Below are 22,248 nucleotides of genomic sequence, written 5' to 3' on the forward strand. Positions count from 1 at the left end.
GCCTCTGCTCCTTTTGTTGGTCCTGTTTCAGACCCAGAGGCAGATGAAATGACAGCCTCCATTCCTCTTGCAGACTGCAGGTGAGCAAATGCCCTCCCTGAATGGATGTACAAGCTCACCAACAGCCCTCCAAAAACAAGCCACAGTACCTCCACAAACTCAGGCTAAGCAGAAGTAAGTCAAAAGCACCTCACCTGCAAGTTAGATGGCTCGTCCTTTAAATTGCACTAGTGGGAATTTCTTCATGCAGCTGAAAGCATGTTCACCTGGTGTTTCAGGAACTTGCGTCAAATCAACCAGAACAGCTGAATGAAGTCATTAACAGAGCTCTCCTCATGCTACCAGCGCCTTGCCCAGCATGGCTGAAGTAGCCAGCAATGCGATCTATGCCTTTTCGTACCTTCAGGTGCTATGGAGCCCAATTTCACAGCTTATATCTGTTGTATGTTTAGTTGGTCTAGCAAGGAGAGATTACTGAGTTTTTGGTAAGTTTTAACAATAACTAGTTTATTACATATTAAAGAACTATATACTGATTTTACGTAAGTGTGTCTCACTCCACTGATGCCATGCTGCTTCTTCTTCTTCAAGTCTCCTCTCTCATGTGATCATTTACATCATCATAGTGGGATGTGTTACTCACACTGTCCCAGACATGAACCCTTTCAAACCTTTATACTACATCTCCCCCCAAGTCTTTGTCCATTTTTTTATATGTTCATTTTTATTTTTACATTCTACCCCATCTCCTCACAATTTTCTGACATCACAGGTTCAATCTGTCAGAAGCCTTCACAACTCTCCCTGATAGTGTTGTCAGACTTGGAAGATCAGTTGTCTTTCTCTGAACTCTTGTTTGTGAACTTGGATGGCTTTCATTGAGGTTAGTAGTATTGGGTACTTTCTGAATTTCAGGTTCAACATCTAGCTCATCCAAACGTATGACTGATTGACATCTTTGATGAATAGAAATAAAATTTCTTCTTTTTCTTCATATAGTACCTGCTGAAGTTTGTACTAAACAAGATCTCCGTTGATCATCTCTCTGGACGATTACTTCTTCTCTGCCTTGTTTTCATACCCATTCCTTTGTCCATGCATCAACTTGGGTAGGTTCTTGGTACGATATCTCCTATTATAAGTTTGTTGTTTTCAATAAAGACTTTTCCGTCTTGAACTCTGATAATCCTGGACTTCTAGCCCTGGAAATGATTTTTTGGGTAGGATGGGAAGTTGTGTTCTAAGCTTCCTTCCCATTAACAGTTCTGATGGTTCTAATCCACATAGCAATGGAGTAGATCTGTAGTTTAGGAGTGCTGTTTGAAAATCTTCATTCTTCTTTCATAGTGCTTTGATAGTTCTGACTCCTCTTTCATTAGATTGAGGATATCTAGGGGAACTTGTAAGATGTACAAATCCACAGTTTTCCACAAAGTGCATGAAGTAGTCGTTTGCAAATTGTGGACCATTATCGGAAACAACCTAGTCAAGAATGCCATGTGTTGCAAAAATCGCCATTAAAGCTCAAATGACTGTCTCAGTGGTCATTCCGTGCAAACGTTTAACTTCGATTCACTGGAAAAATCAATGACTATCAGATAGGATTTCCCATTAAACATGAATGGATCCATCCTCAGATATTCCCACAGTCTGATTGGAAATTGGGTCAAAATAAGCGGTTTGCTCTGGTCTGGTCTGGACACTGCACATACCTGGCAATTAGAAATTATTTCTTCTGTATCATTGTCGATATTCCCAGCCACCAGATGCACGACGAGCCCGTGCTCTACATTTTATTGTATCCATGTGGCCCTGGTGTATTTTCTCCAAAAATGTCTGCTCCGAGCGAGACCGGAATCACCAGCCTCTCATTATATACCAGCACATCACCACAATGGTAAAGTGCTTTCTGTATTCAAAAAAGATTGTAATCACTGTACCACTGGGACGCTGCTGTGCCAACCTAGCGTGCAATATTGGTGGATATGGATGCATTCAAGAATCGTATTGCTCCTCAGGTTGAAATAATAATCAAAGACTTTTAAGACTTCTTCAAATTTTTCTGATGTCTCATTAATGCCTTGTCTTGAAAGAACATTGTCCACTTTTACTCCTCTGGAATAAAGTAATGTGTTGACTTGTTCTGCTTCAGACTTGCTGTCTAATTTTGAAGCAATTCTGTGCCTCAAAAATATTTTTCTCCAAAGTGACCAACTTGAGTTTGATTTGGGCCTTCCTTGTGTCCAAACTCTCTGGTAGCATAAATTTAAGATCCACGGCCTTTCTAAGCTTTCTAGGCAGTTTACTTTCTGTTTTATATTTTCCTTCCAGTGTTGGAAGTTTTCCCGCACTGCTCAGCCTCGCACTGACTCCCGCTGCGGTCACTTTCTTTCCCTGGGAAATCTCTCTGCTGGACTCTATTTATTTCTTGGACACAGCTTTGCAGCATTATTTCAATGATCTCTTCACTCCCTTCACCTGGAGTATCGAGTATTTGCATTCGCTTTTCTTTTCTCTTGTCCTGCCTCTCGGTCACCACATGTAATGGTGCTGACCTCGGATCTGTCTTTGCTCAGGATTTGGTTTTCCTGATGCTGCCTGCCGAATGCGCCACTAAAAACACGGCCTCAGCTTCATCCCCTGACGTCCACACCTCAATGAATTTGGAATTCAGCACGATGCTGAGCTCTTCTTCCGTTGCCTTTGCCCCTACGCCCACTTCTTTGGCCAGAAGTCATCCCCCACCCCCAACAGCGACCCTTTTACCCATCTCCTGTATCCTCCCTCCACCTGGACCTTCCCTCTGGCCTCTCACCTTTTTTAAAAAATCTTTTACTGAGAACTGCCAGTACGATGCCGGCCATCTCTATTTCTCTGCTCCCCTCACTTGCTCTAAACTATCTCTCTCTGAACTTGCACCACCCATTCTCTCAGGTCCAACCCCAACATTGTCATCAAACCTGCTGACAAGGGTGATGCTGTCGTTGTCTGGCGTACCGACCTCTACTGAGCAGAGGCTGAAAGTCAACTCTCTGACACTTCCTCCTATTTCCCCCGGAACATGACCCCACCACTGAACATCAAGACATTGTCTCCAGGACTGCCAGTGACCTCATCTCCTCTGAAAATCTTCCCTCCATGCCTCCAACCTCATAGTCCCCCAAACTCGAACAGCCCACTAACAGGACTGCCCTGACAGACCTATCGAAGGGTTGAGAACCAGAGGACACAGCATTGAAGTGAATGGCAAGAGAACCAACGGCAAGATGAGAAAAAACTATTTTTTACACAGCGCGTGGTTAGGATCTGAAATGTACTGCCTTAGAGTGTGGTGGAGGTAGATTCAATCATGGCTTTCAAAAGAGAATTGGATAAGTACCTGAAGATAAATATTTGAAGGGCTGCAGGGAAAGGGCAGCGAGTGGGACTAGCTGAGTTGATCTTGCCGAGAGCTGGCATGGACATAATGGGCTGAATGGCCTATATCTGTGTTATACTCATTCTATAATCTTATGATCATTGTTACCCAACAGGGGAAAAATAAATAGAAGGATTTAAATTCCTAAGGATTTAATTGTATTAAGGATAAAATACAAGTGTACAAGAGGTTCTCCAATATGGAAGCTGTATGCTTATAAGCTAAAATGAGAAGTTATTATGTGCCATCACAACCAGCTGATAAGCAGGTATAAATGGTTAACACAGAACAAACAGTCAGTTCATGGAAGAGTCAGAGAATGTCTCGCTAATTTCACTCCAAGAACAGTGTGAATTAGCAGATCCTTGGAGCAAAGTGACATGGCTAGAGGATTGGTTAGCTAACAGGGTCGTTTTCAGGTTGGCAAGATGTAACTATTGGAGTGCCTCAGGGATCAGTGCAGGGGCCTCAACTATTTACAATCTATATCAATAACCAGAAGAAGGGACAGAATGCACGGTTGCTAAATTTGCTAACACAAAGATAGATAGTAGGGTAAGTGGCAAAGAGGACATAAGGAGTCTGCAAATCGATATAGATAGGTCAAGCGAGTGTGCAAAGATTTGGCCGATGGAGCATAATATTAAGTTGGCCACTTTGGCTGGAAAAATAGAAAAGCAACATATTATTTAAATAGAGAGATTGCAGAACTCTGAGATACAGAGGGATCTCGGTGTCCTTGTACACGAAATGCAGGAAGTTGGTATGCAGGTATGGTGAGTGATTAAGAAGGCAAGTGCAATATTGTTGTATATTACAAGGGGAATGGCATATAAAAATAGAGATGTTTTGCCACAGTTGTACAGGACATTGGTGAGACCGCATCTAGAGTATTGTGTACATTTTTGGTCTGCTTACTTAAGAAAGGATATAATTGCACTCAAATCAGTTCAGAGAAGGTTCATTCGACTGATTCCTGGGATGAGTGGGTTATCTTATGAGGAAAGGTTGGATTGGTTGGGTCTGTATTCATTGGAGTTTAGAAGGATAGAGATGATGTTATTGAAACATACAAGATCCTGAGGGGACTTGACAGGGTGGATGTTGAAAGGATGTTTCCCCTCGTGGGAGAGACTAAAACCAGGGGGCATAGTTTGAAAATAAGGGGTGTCCCATTAAAGACAGAGATGACAAGAAATTTTTTCTCCGAGGGTCGTGAGTCTGGAACTTCCCCAGACAGCGGTGGAGGCAGGGTCATTGAACGTTTTTAAGGCAGAGGTGGACAGATTATTGACAAATAAGGGAGTTAAAGGGTATTGGGGTAGGCAGGAAAGTGGAGTTGAGTCCACAAACAGATCAGCTATGATCTTACAGAATGGCAGAGCATGCTTGAGGGGCCGAATAGCCTACTCCTGCTCCTAGTTCGTTTCTTGTACATTCGTATGTAAAATGATTTGATGGTTTGTTGTGAAGGAATGCAGATCTGTAATCAGACAGACAAATTACTCACTCCTTTATGTCAACAGGTTCCTTCAGCATTGCTTTCTTTACTGCATTTTTCGCAAGGTTTTCGACATAGTGATTGATTATTGAACACATCTAGGGAGAGAAAAAGGCAACTAAAGTAAGGGATGTACATAAAGATGTAATCCTGGAGATTTCAGCACATGACCTCCGGTCTCCAACCACCCCCCATCCTCCGCCACCGCCACACTCTGGCCATTGGTCTCTTGTCATGTCCATCTCGTGGTGTACCACCTTCCTATCCAATCAGAAAGCTTCATTCCCAGATTGGCTGATTCTTGACTCTCAATGAGCATATTATCCCATGTCCAATGTTTTTATAATGAGTAAGCAAAGTGTTCAAAAAATTCCTTTGAAAAAAAAAGCCCCTCTGATTTTCCTCATGGGTCGCTCACTGTTCCTGGAGATTTGTCTCAAATTCCTGGAGACTCCAGGGTAATCCTGGGGGAAATGGTAACTCGAGACACAAATGATCTGGGATCACTGAAATTTAGTGAATTCCTTCTTAAAACTCTTGCTTATACTGAGGTTTGTATCCATACTGGCCACCTCAATGAATTCTTGGTCAGGAGTAGATCTTCTCCCTTAGAAAATGGCTGACTTCATTCTGAAATCAGAAACAGGCAGACCAGACCTATAATAAAATGGAGAGCAGGTGACCAGGGCATTAAGTGGGAATCCGACCAAAGCTGATTATCTCAGCTGTTACACAGGTTAGAATACAAGACCTCTGATGTTGTTCTCTATTCTACATGTTTCTTCTTGTTCCCACTCAAAGCAGAACTGACAAGGTTGAACAGTTATAGGATCATTTGTTACCTCCAGATTTGGCTATTCCAAATCTCTATTGGCCAGTCTCCCACCTTCAACTCTCCATAAATCTGAGTTCACCAAAAACTCTGCCCTTGTTCTAACTTGTATCAGGTCCCATTCATTCATCATCACTGCGCTCGCAACCTGCATGGGCTCACAATCTCATTTCTCAAATTCTCATCCTGCTGTTCAAATCCCTCCATGACCTCTCCCTTCTCTATCTCTGTAACCTCCTCTGGCCCTACAGCCCTCCTAGATCGCCACATTCCCCAATTCCACCCTCTAGTTCATCCTCAATTTTCTTCATCCCACCATTGGTGGCCTGCCTTCAGTCAACCAGGCGCCAATCTCTGGAATTCCTTCCCTAAACCTTTCCACCTCCCTCTCTCCTCCTTTAAGAGGCTCCTTAAAACCTATTGTGACCAAGTTTTTGGTCACCTGCCCTAATATCACCTCATGAGGGTCAGTGTCAAATTTTATCTAACAATGATACTTTGAAGCACCTTGGGACATTTTTCATAGTTAAAGCGGCACAGTGGTTAACACCGCAGCCTCACAGCTCCAGCGACCCGGGTTCAATTCTGGGTACTGCCTGTGTGGAGTTTGCAAGTTCTCCCTGTGTCTGTGTGGGTTTCCTCCGGGTGCTCCGGTTTCCTCCCACATGCCAAAGACTTGCTGGTTAATTGCCCATTATAAATTGCCCCTAGTATAGGTAGGTGGTAGGGAAATATAGGGAAGGTGGGGATGTGGTAGGAATATGGAATTAGTGTAGGATTAGTATAAATGGGTGGTTGATGGTCGGCACAGACTCGGTGGGCCGAAGGGCCTGTTTCAGTGCTGTATCTCTAAAACTAAAAAAACTAAAACTAAAACTAAAGACATTATATAATTGAAAACTGTTGTTGTTAACTCACAGAACCTGCTCTCCTCATCAAGAGAACTTTTTTTTAAATCAGAAAGGGAAAATGGAAGCCACACCCTGTATCAACTTAATCTGACATCAATTATATCAAAATCGTTCACATTATTAAATATTTTACACCTGCATAACCTTGTGTTGCAGAATAGAGGTCAACATGCTGATAGTCACCGGATACAAATCATTTGTGAGAGCACGATGGCTAAAGGAATATGGATGAATGGACATATTGAGTTTTTTTTAGCCTTCTTTCAGTAGATCTACAAGAAAAAAAAGCAAATAACTTTCATTTATATTGTGTCTTTAAATGTAGGAAAAGTCCCAAGGTCGAATCAAAAATAAATGGATGCCAAACCAAAGGAGGAAATATTCGGAGGGGCGGCCAAAGGCTCAGTCAAACAGGTGGGATTTAAAAGGAGGAGGGGGATGTGGAAAGGCAGTGAAGCTAAGGCAGTGAATTCCAGTGTGGAACCAAGGCAGCTGAAAACATGGCCGCCAATGGTGCGGTGAGGGGGATGGAATGGGGAAGGTGCGCAAAAGGCCAGAATCAGAAAAACAAAGAGTATGCGGGGGTCAGGGTAGGGACGTTGCAGAGACGAGGAGGAATGAGGCCATGAACAGATTTAAACACAAGGGCAAAAATCTGCATTGAAGGCATTGGGAGGGATGGGAACAGGAGTGGTATTTGGTGCAGGATATGTGCAGTGGAATTCTGGATGATATGAAGTTTACGGAGTGTGGCAGGGACTGAAGATGATGGTTTACCGACAGAATACCAGAGGTAATGTTGCATTTGATGGGCAGACAAGCCATTGCTGCAGATGCTCTGGCTGCCATCAGATTGGTTAAGAGTGGAGCCACATGAGTGTAATACTACTCAGTTCGACAACAGGGGAGAGGTGGGGAAAACACATAATTGAGTGCTACGGGCTTGGATGGGGCAGAATTTGTAAGGAGCATCCAGGAGGGCTTCTTGAAACAATATGTAGATAGTCCAACTAGGGATGGGGCCAAACTGGACCTGGTATTGGGGAATGAGCCCGGCCAGGTGGTGGACGTTTCAGTAGGGGATCATTTCGGGAACAGTGACCATAATTCCATAAGTTTTAAGGTACTTGTGGATAAGGATAAGAGTAGTCCTCGGGTGAAGGTGCTAAATTGGGGGAAGGCTAATTATAACAATATTAGGCAGGAACTGAAGAATTTAGATTGGGGGCGGCTGTTTGAGGGTAAATCAACATCTGACATGTGGGAGTCTTTCAAACGTCAGTTGATTAGAATCCAGGACTGGCATGTTCCTGTGAGGATGAAGGCTAAGTCTGGCAAGTTTTGGGAACCTTGGATAACGAGGGATATTGTGAGCCTAGTCAAAAAGAAAAAGGAAGCATTTGTAAGGACCAGTAGGCTGGGTACAGACGAAACCCTTGAGGAATATAAAGAAAGTGGGAAGGAACTTAAGCAAGGAGTCAGGAGGGCTCAAAGGGGTCATGAAATACGTATATAAAGAACAAGAGGGTAGCCAGGGAAAGGGTTGGCCCACTCAAGGACAGAGGAGGGAATCTATGCATGGAGCCAGAGGAAATGGGCGAGGTACTAAGTGAGTACTTTGCATCAATATTCACCCAAGAGAAGGACTTGGTGGATGATGAGTCTAGGGAAGGGATAGTCTGGGTCATGTCGATATCAAAAAGGAGGAGGTGTTGGGCATCTTGAAAAACATTAAGGTAGATAAGTCCCCAGGGCCTGATGGGATCTACCCCAGAATAGTGAGGGAGGCAAGGGAGGAAAATGCCGGGGCCTTGACAGAAATCGTTGTATCCTCATTGGCTATAGGGGAGGTCCCAGAAGACTGGAGAATAGCCAATGTTGTTCCTTTGTTTAAGAAGGGTAGCAAGGATAATCCAGGAAATTATAGGCCGGTGAGCCTTACGTCAGTGGTAGGGAAATTATTGGAGAAGATTCTTCGGGACAGGATTTATCCCATTTGGAAACAAATGGACTTATTAGTGAGAGGCAGCAAGGTTTTGTGAAGGGGAGGTCGTGTTTCACTAACTTAATCGAGTTTTTTGAGGAAGTGACGAAGATGATTGATGAAGGAAGGGCAGTGGATGTTGTGTACATGGACTTCAGTAAAGCCTTTGACAAGGTCCCTCATGGCAGATTAGTACAAAAGGTGAGGTCACACGGGGTCAGAGGTGAGCTGGCAAGATGGATACAGAACTGGCTCGGTCATAGAAGACAGAGGGTAGCAGTGGAAGGGTGCTTTTCTGAATGGAGGGCTGTGACTAGTGTTGTTCCACAGGGATCAGTGCTGGGACCTTTGCTGTTTGTAGTATATATAAATGATTTGGAGGAAAATGTAGCTGGTCTGATTAGTAAGTTTGCGGACGACACAAAGGTTGGTGGAGTTATGGATAGTGATGAGGATTGTCAGAGGATACAGCAAGATATAGATCGGTTGGAGACTTGGGCGGAAAAACGGCAGATGGAGTTTAATCCGGACAAATGAGAGGTAATGCATTTTGGAAGATCTAATATAGGTGGCAAGTATACAGTAAATGGCAGAACCCTTATGAGTATTGACAGGCAGAGAGATCTGGGCGTACAGGTCCACAGATCACTGAAAGTGGCAACGCAGGTGGATAAGGTAGTTAAAAAGGCATACGGCATGCTTGCCTTCATCATTTGGGGCATAGAGTTTAAAAATTGGCAAGTTATGCTGCAGCTGTACAGAACTTTAGTTAGGCCACACTTAGAATATTGCGTGCAATTCTGGTCACCACTACAGAGGGTGGCAGGTGCCTGGAACTTGCTGCTGGGGGAGGTGCAGGTACGATAGCAACTTTAAGAGGCATCTTGACAAATACATGAATAGGATGGGAATAGAGGGACATGGACCCCGGAAGTGCAGAAGGTTTTAGTTTAGACAGGCATCATAATCGGCGCAGGCTTGGAGGGCCGAATGACCTGTTCCTGTGCTGTACCGTTCTTTGTTCTTTGAGGAGACGCAAACATCAAGTTGCGGAAAAAAGTGTAACACAGATTGGGAGAAAACTCCATTATGGAGGACTTAGGATATTGGGCATTGAGTGATAGTTTGTAAGGACAGAGGGTTCTGGGTTTATTGGGGGAGATGCGTGATGACAGCAGTTTTGAAAAGGGGAGTGGGGATAAAAGCATTGCTGAAAAAGGAATGAAAAGGAGTGAATTACAATCTCAATCAGCAGGCCAGGAAAGGAGGTTGGGTGGTCAGCAGGTGGTGGGAAATGGGTCGAGGGAGCAGGAGGTGGGGCTCATGCATCAGATGAACTTGGAGAGGACATGAGGGGAGATCAGAAGGAAACTAGAAACAGTCTGGGCTCAGGGTTAGTACATGGAGAGGGGCGGGGTTGGGATGAAGCAGAGGCAGTTGAATGGATGGCCTGAATCTGAGTGACAAAGAATGCCATGACCTTCTCAGACTTGGAGATGCGGATGGAGAGGCAGGGGAAGGGGTTTCAGGAGAAGGCTAACACTGCAGATGAAATCCAGGAGTTATCTTTGTTCTCCAGAATGACTCTGGAGCAGTGAAACATTTTACATTCTACTCTATTTCACACTCCTCAGCTATAGTCTTCCCATCACTTCGGGATTACCTTGTCAGGCAGAAGCAATCCATGGCTCCTTCATCTCCAAACAGAAACTGCTTACTCACACCCCTTTCCCAGTCCCCTAAGATACACCTAGTGTAAAGAACACGTGCACTTCATCTGTGAATCCATCTGCACACTTCAAAACTCAGCTGTGCATATCCTATCTGGTAGCAAATCCCACACCCATCACCAGGTCTTGATGATCTACATTGGTTGCATCTCCCAACATGTAAACCTAAGATCTTATCCATACCTTCAAATCCCTCCATGGTCTCACCCTACATCAGTCTGCAACCTCAGCCTACCTTACATCTCTGCCAATAGGTCAACTCTGGGCTTCTGTCTATCTCTCCTTCCCTTCCATCCATTGGGGAAAGAGCTTTTATCCACCTCAGTTCTACACTCTGGAAGTTTCTGCCATTAAATGCTTTCTTGAAGACCGTCTTATTTATCAATCTTTCAGGTACGTCTCCCATTAACAATTGGCATTTGATCCTTTTTAATTTTTCCCTCTCTAAAACATCTTTACCACACGATACAGATGAAAGTCTCAGTAATAGTAATCAGACCATAGGATCAGCTGAGACTGATGGTAATCTGTGACTCAATAATCTAATAACTAGCTGCCCCAGCTGAACCTCTGCATGTAAGAGGAAGGCTTCAATTTTTATAAGACTTTCTATGTCAATATACATAGATAAATACTTAACAATTAGCCAGGTAAAAACTGAAACAGTGTTTAGTCAAGCCTGTCTTTGCAGCATTCTAAGTAAGGAGGCATTTATATTACCATATGTTTTATAGAATGGTTTTATAGAGGCCAGCAGAGTCAGGTACTGTGTTATCTCTGATGACTTAGGCGAACAGATGACTGTTAGGCTAAGACAAAGACTATGATTAATGGGAGGCCTTTCAAGGGAACAATCTTAGTTAAGAGTAAGGTGCCTTTTTAATGTATACAGGGAAAATGTAAAGCTGAGATTATCAGAACGTTCTCGACGTGGTACTGGACATGCTCAAGTAAAGGTAACATGGAGTCTGATCACCTTGGACCCTTGTCGATGTGAACAGGTTGTATGTCAATGTCGTAATTACTTTGTATTTTAACTTCATATATTATCGTTCCTCTGAGTGTATCAGCAGCTACTCCTTCAACATCATAAGAAGTCACTTATTATTGGATGATTTTGAATCTGACTCACTTGTCGAATCTTACACATCACAAGTACAAGAACAGAAAAAGGATTCGATCTATTGGGGAGTGGGATTGGGGGTCTTTACCTCTTTCAGTCTCCCACTGGTGAAGTTTGGTGAAAGCACACTTCGGATTCTCCTCCAATGGTCATCTTCCACGATCAGGATAGACTCTTCCAGTGACCCATCCAGACCAAAGATCTAGGGAAAAAGTAGGAAGATTTAACCTCTATTGTTTTAAAATTACATATCGGGTTCATTGACATATTAATTCATAAAGTGATTTCTGCTAAAACTGCACAGTGCACTCAGGCTCCATTGGGAGGGATAGTTTGTTTATGGGAGGGGGAACAATTGGATCCCACTGTGTCTTTTTTGGGGCACAGGACAAGGGCAACAATGTGGCAAGATCTCAGTGTTGTTTCGCACACCCCAAGGGCCCCTGAAATGTGTCCAACGTCATATTGGTCAAGGCACTCCTCAGGCCTCCTTGGTAGTCACTTAAAACAGGCAGTGCATAAATTAGCAGAGACCTAATGAAAGTTTTGGACTAATTCTGGAAATCCGCCAGTACCCATTCACGTATACTAGACCTCAGTTCTTTGGCTCATATGTGGGCCAAGTAGCGATCCTGAACTGGACTGTCCAGAGGCTGACAACAACAGGTACTTTTCTTTGTTGCAACTTACGTTAATGTAGAGCCAGGGGGAGCAGGAGCGCACCTTCTGGCTCCACAGCAACACTGCCTGCCCACCTTGCCTCTGTTCACCCACTTCCCCCCTCCAAACTACCCAAGAGTCACTGCTGGAATCGCAGGCGACCCATGTTGGTATTTGGCAAACCAACATCAGCAGCTTGGCGGAATTATTCCAATGTAGTCTGAGGCCGAGCTTGGGACAAGAATCTGGCCTCTAATTACACTGTCTATTTTAGATCCTAAAATGGGCCTGGCAGAAATCTGGAATTCTCTCCTCTAAAAAACTGTGGAAGCTGCGACAATTACAAGACTGAGATTGGTATTTAAGTAAAGGTATCAAGGAATCACGAAGCCGAGGCAGATAAATTGATTTGAGGTACAGATGAGTCATGATGTGATTGAATGGTGAAGCAGGCTCAAGAAGATAAGAAATAGGAGCAGGAGAAGCTCATTTGGTCTTTCGAGTGTGTTCCACCATTCAACAAGATCATGACTGATCTTCTACCTCAATTCCACCTTCCTGCACGATCCCAATATCCCTGAATTCCCAAAAATCTATCAATCTCTGTCTTGAATATACTCAACAACAGAGCATCCACAGCACTCGGGCACAGAATTCCAAAGATTCCCAAGCCTTTGAGTGAAAATATTTCTCCTCATCTCAGGTCTGAATGGGTTGACCCCTTATTCTGAGATGGTGACCCCATGTTCTAGATTCCCCAGCCAGGGGAAACATTTTCTCAGCAACGACCCTGTTAAGCCCCCTAAGAATTTTATATGTTTCAATTAGATCATCTCTCATTCTTCTAAACTCCAGGGAATATAGGCCTAGTTTCTCCTCAGAGGACAGTACCCTCATGCTAGGAACCGGTCTGGTGAAATAAAAGCTAAATGCTGCGGAAGCTGGAAATCTGAAATTTCTGGGCGGCACAGTGGCGTAGTGGTTAGCACCGCAGCCTCACAGCTCTAGGGACCCGGGTTCAATTCTGGGTACTGCCTGTGCGGAGTTTGCAAGTTCTCCCTGTGACCACATGGCTTTTCGCCGGGTGCTCCGGTTTCCTCCCACAGCCAAAGACTTACAGGTGATAAGTAAATTGGCCATTGTAAATTGCCCCTAGTGTAGGTAGGTGGTAGGGAATATGGGATTACTGTAGGGTTAGTATAAATGGGTGGTTGTTGGTCAGCACAGACTTGGTGGGCCAAAGGGCCTGTTTCAGTGCTGTATCTCTAAATAAAAATAAATAAACAGAAAGTGCTGGAAATGCTCTGTAGGTCTGGCAGCATCTGTGGAGAGAGAAGCAGAGTTAACATTTCAGGTCAGTGACCTTTCATCAGAACTCTGCTTCTCTCTCCACAGATGCTGCCAGACCTGTTGAGTATTTCCAGCACTTTCTGTTTTTATACCCGTCTAGTGAACCTTGTTCACTAGACCTCTGCAGGGCAAGTATGTCCTTCCTTAGGTAAGGAGACCAAAACTACACACAGTACTCCGGGTGTGGCCTCTTCAATGCCATGTACAATGGTAGTGAGACTTCTTTATTATTATTCTCCAATCCCTCTGGAACAAAAGTTAACGTAACTTTTGCTTTCCTTGCTGTACCTGCATGTTAACTTTCTGTGATTCATGTACAAGACCACCCAGGTCCCCTTGAATGTCAGCATTTCCCAATCTCTTCACCATTCAAAAAATATCCTTTTTATTTTTCCTACCAAAGTAACCTCACACTTGGTCACATTGTATTCCATCTGCCATGTTCTTGTCTAATCACCTAACCTGTCGACATCCCACTGCAGCCTCTTTGCATCTTCCTCACTGAGTACTTTCCCACCTACCTAACTTTGTATCATCAACCAGCTTGGATACCTTACACTCAATCCCTTCATCTACATCATTAATATAGATTGTAAATAGCTGAGGCCCAAGTACTGATAATTGCGGTACTCCATTAGTTACAGCCTGCCAATCTGAAACTGCCCCATTTATTCTTACTCTTTGTTTTCTGTCCATTAACGAATCCTCAATCCATGCTAATATTTTACCTCCAATGCCATGAGTCCTAATTTTGGGTAATAATTTCCTGTATAGCAATGTATTGAATGCCGTTTGAAAATCCAAATACACCACATTCACTGGTTCCCCATTATCCATCTTACCAGCTATATCTTCAAAAAACTAACAGATTTGTCACACACGATTTCCCTTTCATAAATCTGTGTTGTCTCTTCTTAATCATTTAATGATTTTCTAAGTCCCCTGTGACCAGTCCTTGAGTGTTCCTATATTCCCATCTTCCTAAACTAATTTCTACCCCTTTGTGCCTTGCTGCCATTGGACATTACAGGAAGGATGTGATCACACTAGAGAGGGTATGGAGGAAATGTACGAGAATGTTGTCAGGACCATAGACTTTTAGCTAGGAGAAAAGATTGGATAGTCTGGAGTTGTTTTCTTTGGAACAGAGGAGGCTGAGGCGAGATTTAATTGAGGCTTTACAATTGAGGGGCCTAGATAAAGTATACAGCAATGACCTATTTCCTTTAGCAGAGAGGTGAATAACTGGGGTAAATAGATTTAAAGAAATTGGCAGAAGGAATAGAGAGGAGTTGAAGAGAAATGTTTTCACCCAGACCGTGGTAGGGGATCTGGAACTCACTACCTGAAAAGAGTGGTAGAGACAGAAACCTTCATCACATGTAAAAAATACTTGGATATTCATTTGAAGTGTTGTAACCTACAAGGTTACAGACCAAGAGCTAGTAAGTGGGATTAGGCTGGATAACTCTTTTTTGGCCGGCACAGACATGATGGGCCAAATGGCCTCTGTGCCATAAAATTTTCTGTATTTCTAAGAGATTACCAGAGTGAGTCACTGGTTGTGTAGTGAGGTCAGGTGTACACATTGAACTGTGTCATCCTCCCACTGTGGGTTTAAGTTTGGTGTGTTTCATCGATTTGCTGTGCAAATCAATTGTTCCTAAATGAATACCAATTAAGTGCACACTTTTCATTTTAAAAACTTAATCTCCACTTTCCACCCCCCCCCGCCATCAACCCTGAACCCCCACCCCCAACTCACATGCAAGCTCCACCTCATTGTACTATAATGTACATAAGCTGTTGCTGGGTAGATTATGTATACCTTAAGCATCATCACAGGATGTGATATCACGAGTCTGAATATCGTGTTGCTCAGTGTTAATGTAGATGCCTTAGAGACAAGACCCCAGTAAATAAACTCCTGTTACTTTGACCCAAGGTCTATTATCCTCATTTAATATTAACAGCATACTGATCAGTATAGTAAAGCCTGGCTACCGAACCCAACCAAACCCGACCACGTGTCGGGTTCAGGTTGGGTCTGTCTTCGGCATCGGGTCGGGCTGGACTGTACTGTTTTGTTTCCTGTTGTTTTTGTTTTAGTCTATGATCTTTTCTGTTTCAAAAATATGTTAGTTATTTTCGGGTCAGGTAGGACATTTAAAAAGTTAAAGGACTCGGGCCCGGTTCAGGTTGGCGTTGTCGGGTTAGACCCAGGTCGGGTTTTAATTCTATACCCAAGCCAGGCTTTACAATATAGTACACACATGACCATTTTTCTGGACAGTGGCTGCACAAAATGACTTTGGTTACAGCTTTGCAGATAATGTATAAAATGTGTATGTTTAATAATTACTCAACTGTACCAAAGTGAATCTTTCTTGCTCCTCTAAATAGATTGTAGGGCACAACTTCACATCAAATAATCCGATCCTCCACAAAATTATTTAAATCCCGTTTCTCCCTTTGATGAAAAATAAAAATCGGGCTGAAATTTAACTCCCACTGCAATATTAAGCGCAGTGGCTTATTTAAATAGTCGGGGCGGATCCCCCCCACCCCCCGATGATGTGGAGGGGGCAGGCTGTCTGTCCCCAGCAATGGCATCAATGTGCACAGGCAACTGGCATCATCAGGTAAGACACACTGATTTTTTAAAAATTAAAAACATTTATTTTGCCCCTCTCCCAATCCCCCCCCCCAATAAGCATTGAATTAATTACTTGCCCTCTCCCCAACAAAACATTTACCTTGTCCACCTGACCTTTCCCCTTCCCAAAGTTCATAAACTTTACACTATAATGCTCCCCACCATTTCCTACAACAATGATACTACTTTGACACTGCTCCCCAACCCTGCACTGAGAAACTTACCTCCGCTCCCCTCCCCACCAGTGTTCTGCCTCGATTCCCCAGATGGGGATCCAAAGGCGCAGGAGTGCCGGCCAGCAGCATGAAGATCGCCGCAGGACAGAAGGCGGAGGCGCTGGTCTGATTAATTCATTAATTTTAATGGATTTACAAATGTTAATGCTGTCCCGTCACCGAGTGAAAGGGTGGGGGGAGGGGAGAGGGAGCCGCCACGAGGCCTCCCTTGCTGCCGCCAGCATGTTAGGGCCGCGCCCTGCTGGTATTGAGGTGTTTGGCGGCCCTCTTCCGGAGGCATTTTCCGACACCCGCCCGCCACGACCCCGACGTCAGATTATCTGTAATATTCAGCCCATCCATGCTATAGTTGGGATACCAGGAGCAGGCAGTTGTAGAACACACACAGCTGCTCAACTCTTGCCAGAACTTGTAATTCATTGCATTTCCTTTGCTTGCAAAGAACAGATGAGAGTTTAGATATTCACAAAGAAACTGAAGTATTCCATTTCAGTAGATTATTGCCATTGCATGCACCATAGACAGAGTACAAATATAAATCATGGATTATTATTATGATACATATCATGAGTTGCACACCTCCCTCCAATCTCGACAATAAAATTAAAATCAACTGTAATGTTTCCATATTCATCAAGTTGTTTCAAATCATACGATTTATCACTTCAGATCTAAGCTCTGCAGTCCTGCCACATCCAGTCGTGAATGGTGGTGGGCAATTAAACAACTAACTGGAGGAGGTGGCACCACAAATATCCCCAACCTCAATGATGGGGGAGCCCATCACATCAGTGTGAAAGATAAGGCTGAAGCATTTGCAACAATCTTCAGCCAGAAGTGCCGAGTTGATGATCCATCCCGGCCTCCTCCTGAAGTCCCCAGCATCACAGATGCCAGACCTCAGCCAATTCGATTCACTCTGTGTGATATCAAGAAACGGCTGAAGGCACTGGATTCTGCAAAAGTATGGGCCCTGACAATATTCCAGCAATAGTACTGAAGACCTGTGCTCCAGAACTTGCTGTGCCTCTAGCCAAGCTGTTCCAGTACAGCTACAACACTGGCATCTACCCTGCAATGTGGAAAATTGCCCAGGTATGTCCTGTACACAAAAAGCAGGACAAGTCCAACCCGGCCAACTACCGCCCCATCAGCCTACTCTTAATCATCAGTAAAGTGTTGGAAGGTGTCATCAACAGTGCCACTTGTTTAGCAATAACCTGCTCAGTGACGCTCAGTTTGGGTTCCGCCAGGGCCACTCAGCTCCTGACCTCATTACAGCCTTGGTTCAAACATGGACAAAAGAGCTGAACTCAAGAGGTGAGGTGAGAGTGACTGCCCATGACATCAAGGCAGCATTTGACCGAGTATGGCATCAAGGAGCCCTAGCAAAACTGAGGTCAATGGGAATCTGGGGGTAAACCCTCCACTGGCTGGAGTCATACCTAGCGCAAAGGAAGATGGTTGTGGTTGTCGGAGGTCAATCATCTGAGCTCCAGGACATCACTGCAGGAGTACCTCAGGGCAGTCTCCTCGGCCCAACCATCTTCAGCTGCTTCATCGATGACCTTCCTTCAATCATAAGGTCAGAAGTGGGGATGTTCGCTGATGATTGCACAATGTTCAGCACCATTCGTGACACCTCAGATACTGAAGCAGTCCGTGTAGAAATGCAGCAGACCTGGACAATATCCAGGCTTGGGCTGATAAGTGTCAAGTAACATTCGCGCCACACAAGTGCCAGGCAATGACCATCTCCAACAAGAGAGAATCTAACCATCTCCCCTTGACATTCAACGGCATTACCATCACTGAATCCCCCACTATCAACATCCGAGGGGCTACCATTGACCAGAAACTGAACTGGAGTAGCCACATAAATACCATGGCTACAAGAGCAGGTCAGAGGCTAGGAATCCTGAGGCGGGTAACTCACCTCCTGTTCCCCAAAGCCTGTCCACCATCTACAAGGCACAAGTCAGGAGTGTGATGGAATACTCTCCACTTGCCTGGATGGGTTCAGCTCCAACAACACTCAAGAAGCTCAACACCATCCAGAACAAAGCAGCCCGCATGATTGGCACACCATCTACAAACATTCACTCCCTCCACCACCGACGCACAGTAGCAGCAGTGTGTACCATCTACAAAATGCACTGCAGCAATGCAGCAAGGCTGCTTAGACAGCACCTTCCAAACCCGCGACCTCTACCAACTAGAAGGACAAGGGCAGCAAATACATGGGAACACCACCACCTGCAAGTTCCCCTCCAAGTCACATGCCACCCTGACTTGGAACTATATCGCGGTCCCTTCACTGTCGCTGGATCAAAATCCTGGAACTCCCTTCTCAACAGCACTGTGGGTATATCTACCCCAAATGGACTGCAGCGGTTCACGAAGGCAGCTCACCACCACCTTCTCAAGGGCAATTAGGGATGGGCAATAAGTGCTGGCATAGCCAGCGATGCCCACATCCCATGAATGAATAAAAAAAAACTGTTAATAAATCCTTTTCCAGTGTGAGAAAATTGTCAGAATTCAAGACAATTACAGAATCCACTCTCCAAGGTGAGAGGTGCAAGTTCCAAGCAACAAGTCAGATAAAGCTTGGGTGAGATACACCTTCTACTCTACCTCAACAATATGGTTCAGTCCAAACTTCCAAAGGTCAAAGTTGGACAGGGAATCACTGGGAATTTGGTTGAACCCAAAGATAGAGATAGAGCTAGAGGTAGGACAATACCACACAGCTTCAGCCCATTAGGTCTCCCCTGTTAAACATACACTTCTCCTCATACACCAGCAGTTTTTTGTTTGATAAGCTTGACCTTTACCCTGCATGTCATGAGATCGAAACATCAGTTGGGAAAAACATGGGAACTAAGTTACATTGTAGCTGAACCACCAAAGTAAGTCTAAATAGATGAAGAAAACAAGGGATTATTGTAATCATGAGAAAAAGCAGTAAAGAGCAAATATCCCTCAGTGCAGGTGAATACTTACCCATCTGTTGGAAAACAAAGTGTAAAACTCTTTTATGAAGACGGTTTTAATCAGGTCAGTATCCATGATGCAGAGAATGGGCTGCCGCCCATCATAAATCCTAAAGGAAAAGGCAGAAGTGTGACAAAGTGAATCTGGGCATTGGAAAAGTGTATTGTCTGACTGGGGGGTGGCCTGGGTAAACCCCACTAATTCAGACTTACTGCAACAACTTTGGGAGCTCTTGACAGCCAGGTCTCCATCACTATAATGACATCACATGAGCATTTGTAGATATATCCTTACGATAATAATGGCCAATGTTTCAAATTGCAGTATTTAATCCAGCTGCAGTTACACTGCAACCAGAACAATGGGAAGCAGTCTTCAGTGCAATGATAAAAGTGAAGGTACTCCTGCCAACAGTGTACATCAATATAAATACAGCATCCTTTGAAGTGCTAGAATTGAATGCATCAGTACCAAGACTACTTGGAATGATCTGTGCCTTTAAACTGTGATTATGACCTGTACAGCACTTCTTGGACTACATTTTACATTACTGGAGTAAAATGTATTTTTGAAAAGGATAAAAGTCCATATCTTCATATACATTATGGCTGATGAAATGAACTCACCCCCACATCTTTCCATACTTCTTGTAGCATTCCGTATCAAACCCAAACATACCCTGACCAGGAAGAAAACAAAATCATCAGCAAAGATGTTCACATAATACAAAAAGTGGAACAATAATTACTTAATCTGAGTGTGGGGACACTGTGTTGTGGTGGGGGAGGGGGGAGGGCGGGTAAGAAGATATTATCTTGTATTGTTATGAAGGTAATGAAGGTAAGGAACAAGGGTCATAAATACTTAACCTGTTTTATTGCTTTAAAAAAGGAAGTTTGGTTCCCTTCCCCTGCCCCAACAATCATATTTCAAGATAAACCACATCTTACATGTGTGCAATCATGTGACCTCAAAAGAACCAATCACAGGAGACAGTTTGAAAATACTTTCAATGATGGAAACAGGCCATTTGGGCCAACTGGTCAATGCCAGTGTTTATGCTCCACACGAGCCTCCTCCCATCCTATCAGCAGGACTTTCTGCTCCTTTCTCCTTCATATGTTTATCTCGCTTTCCCTTAAATACATTAATGCGTTTCGCCTCAACCACTCCTTGTGGTAGCACATCCCACACGCTGGAGGAGGGCAGCTGCTGTTAGATTAGATTAGATTAGAGATACAGCACTGAAACAGGCCCTTCGGCCCACCGAGTCTGTGCCAACCATCAACCACCCATTTATACTAATCCTACACTAATCCCATATTCCTACCAAACATCCCCACCTGTCCCTATATTTCCCTACCACCTACCTATACTAGTGACAATTTATAATGGCCAATTTACCTATCAACCTGCAAGTCTTTTGGCTTGTGGGAGGAAACCGGAGCACCCGGAGAAAACCCACGCAGACACAGGGAGAACTTGCAAACTCCACACAGGCAATACCCAGAATCAAACCCGGGTCCCTGGAGCTGTGAGGCTGCAGTGCTAACCACTGCGCCACTGTGCCGCCCAATGTACAATTCTCCCACTGGATTCTGCAGTGGCAAATGGAAACAACTCAACCAGCAGAGAATGGAGGGCACAGTAAACCCACAACTGCTCCCACTACACTACCTGTGTCACCCTGCTACCTTCCCGACCCTCACCCCTCCACACACAATGTGGTCAAGACCATAGGTATGCATCCTTGTCCGTCTTCGAAAGAGCCCTGCTCGCCCAGCCAGCAGGTGAGATAAGGACATAGAGATGCAGGACCCCCATCCCATATATAATTACAGGTGATCGGAGGGAGGTGTGGCCTGACTGAGTAAATGGATGAGACGCTGCATCGAGGCCCCGTCTGCCCTCCTGGGTGGAGGTAAAATATCCCACAGCACTATCTCGAAGAGCAGGAGGGCTCTCCCTGCTGTCCTGGACAAGATTTATCCCTCAAGCCAACATCACTAAAACCGATTCTCCGGTCATTATTATATTGTTGTTTGCTGTTTGCAAATTGGCTGCCACATTTCCCACAATCAACAGTGATTACACTTCAAAAGTGCTTCAATGGTTGTAACGTGTTTTGTGATATCCTGAGGTGTGAAAGGCTCTATATAAATGCAAGATCTTTCTTTAAGGCCACTCCATTAACATCGTACAATGCCGACATTCATCAGCAGTATAAATCAGACAAAAAGGAAATGAATTGAAGGAAACATTAGGATCAAAAACTTAGTCCAGAGAGAGACATTAAGAGGGCCGGGGGATTGTAAAAGGTCTAAGCAGAGAGGTTTAGGGGTATTTCCAGAGCTTAGGGTCGAAATGGTTGGTGACGCTGCTGCCAATGGTGAGATAAAAGAAGTGCTGGATGCAAAGGAGCCCAAGGATCGAGGAACGCAGAGTTCTCAGAGAGTTTAGAGATTTCACAGATAGGGAAAGGTGAGGCCATGGAGGGACTTAAACATGAGGATGATGTTTAAAACAAGTGAGGTGTTCAAGGGCCAGGAGTCACTGTCGGTTGGTGAGGGCAGGGGTGATGGGTGAATGGGACTTAATAGGAATCAGGACACAAGTAATAGGAGAATTTTTGATGAGATTCAATTTATGGATGGTGGAAGTTGGGCGGCAACCAGGAGATCATTGGAATAGACAGGTCTGGAGGTGCAGAAGTTATGGATAAGGGTTTCAGCAGCAGGTGGCATGAGGCAGGGCAGACACGAGCTAAACCTTCTGCTCCTTACCTTCACCCTGGTCTAACTGGTGATTCATCAGCTGTGATTAACTGGGCATTGGGTGACTGGATCTCAG

General features: G+C 44.3%; 1 protein-coding gene across 3 annotated transcripts in view; it reads right to left on the reverse strand.

Annotated features, from left to right (window-relative positions):
• Positions 1 to 22,248, reverse strand: part of LOC137383272 (cytochrome P450 3A21-like) — a 78,819-nt gene that overhangs the window by 24,371 nt on the left and 32,200 nt on the right. For all 3 annotated transcript variants that reach the window (XM_068055816.1, XM_068055818.1, XM_068055817.1), the window contains 4 exons: positions 20,025 to 20,077; positions 19,408 to 19,507; positions 11,588 to 11,701; positions 4,929 to 5,017 (listed from right to left, as the gene is read on the reverse strand). In XM_068055816.1, coding sequence (XP_067911917.1) covers positions 4,929 to 5,017; positions 11,588 to 11,701; positions 19,408 to 19,507; positions 20,025 to 20,077 — 356 coding nt within the window. The remainder of the gene's footprint in view (positions 1 to 4,928; positions 5,018 to 11,587; positions 11,702 to 19,407; positions 19,508 to 20,024; positions 20,078 to 22,248) is intronic.

This window comes from Heterodontus francisci, chromosome 24, assembly GCF_036365525.1.
Source record: "Heterodontus francisci isolate sHetFra1 chromosome 24, sHetFra1.hap1, whole genome shotgun sequence".
Lineage (NCBI taxonomy): Eukaryota > Metazoa > Chordata > Chondrichthyes > Heterodontiformes > Heterodontidae > Heterodontus > Heterodontus francisci.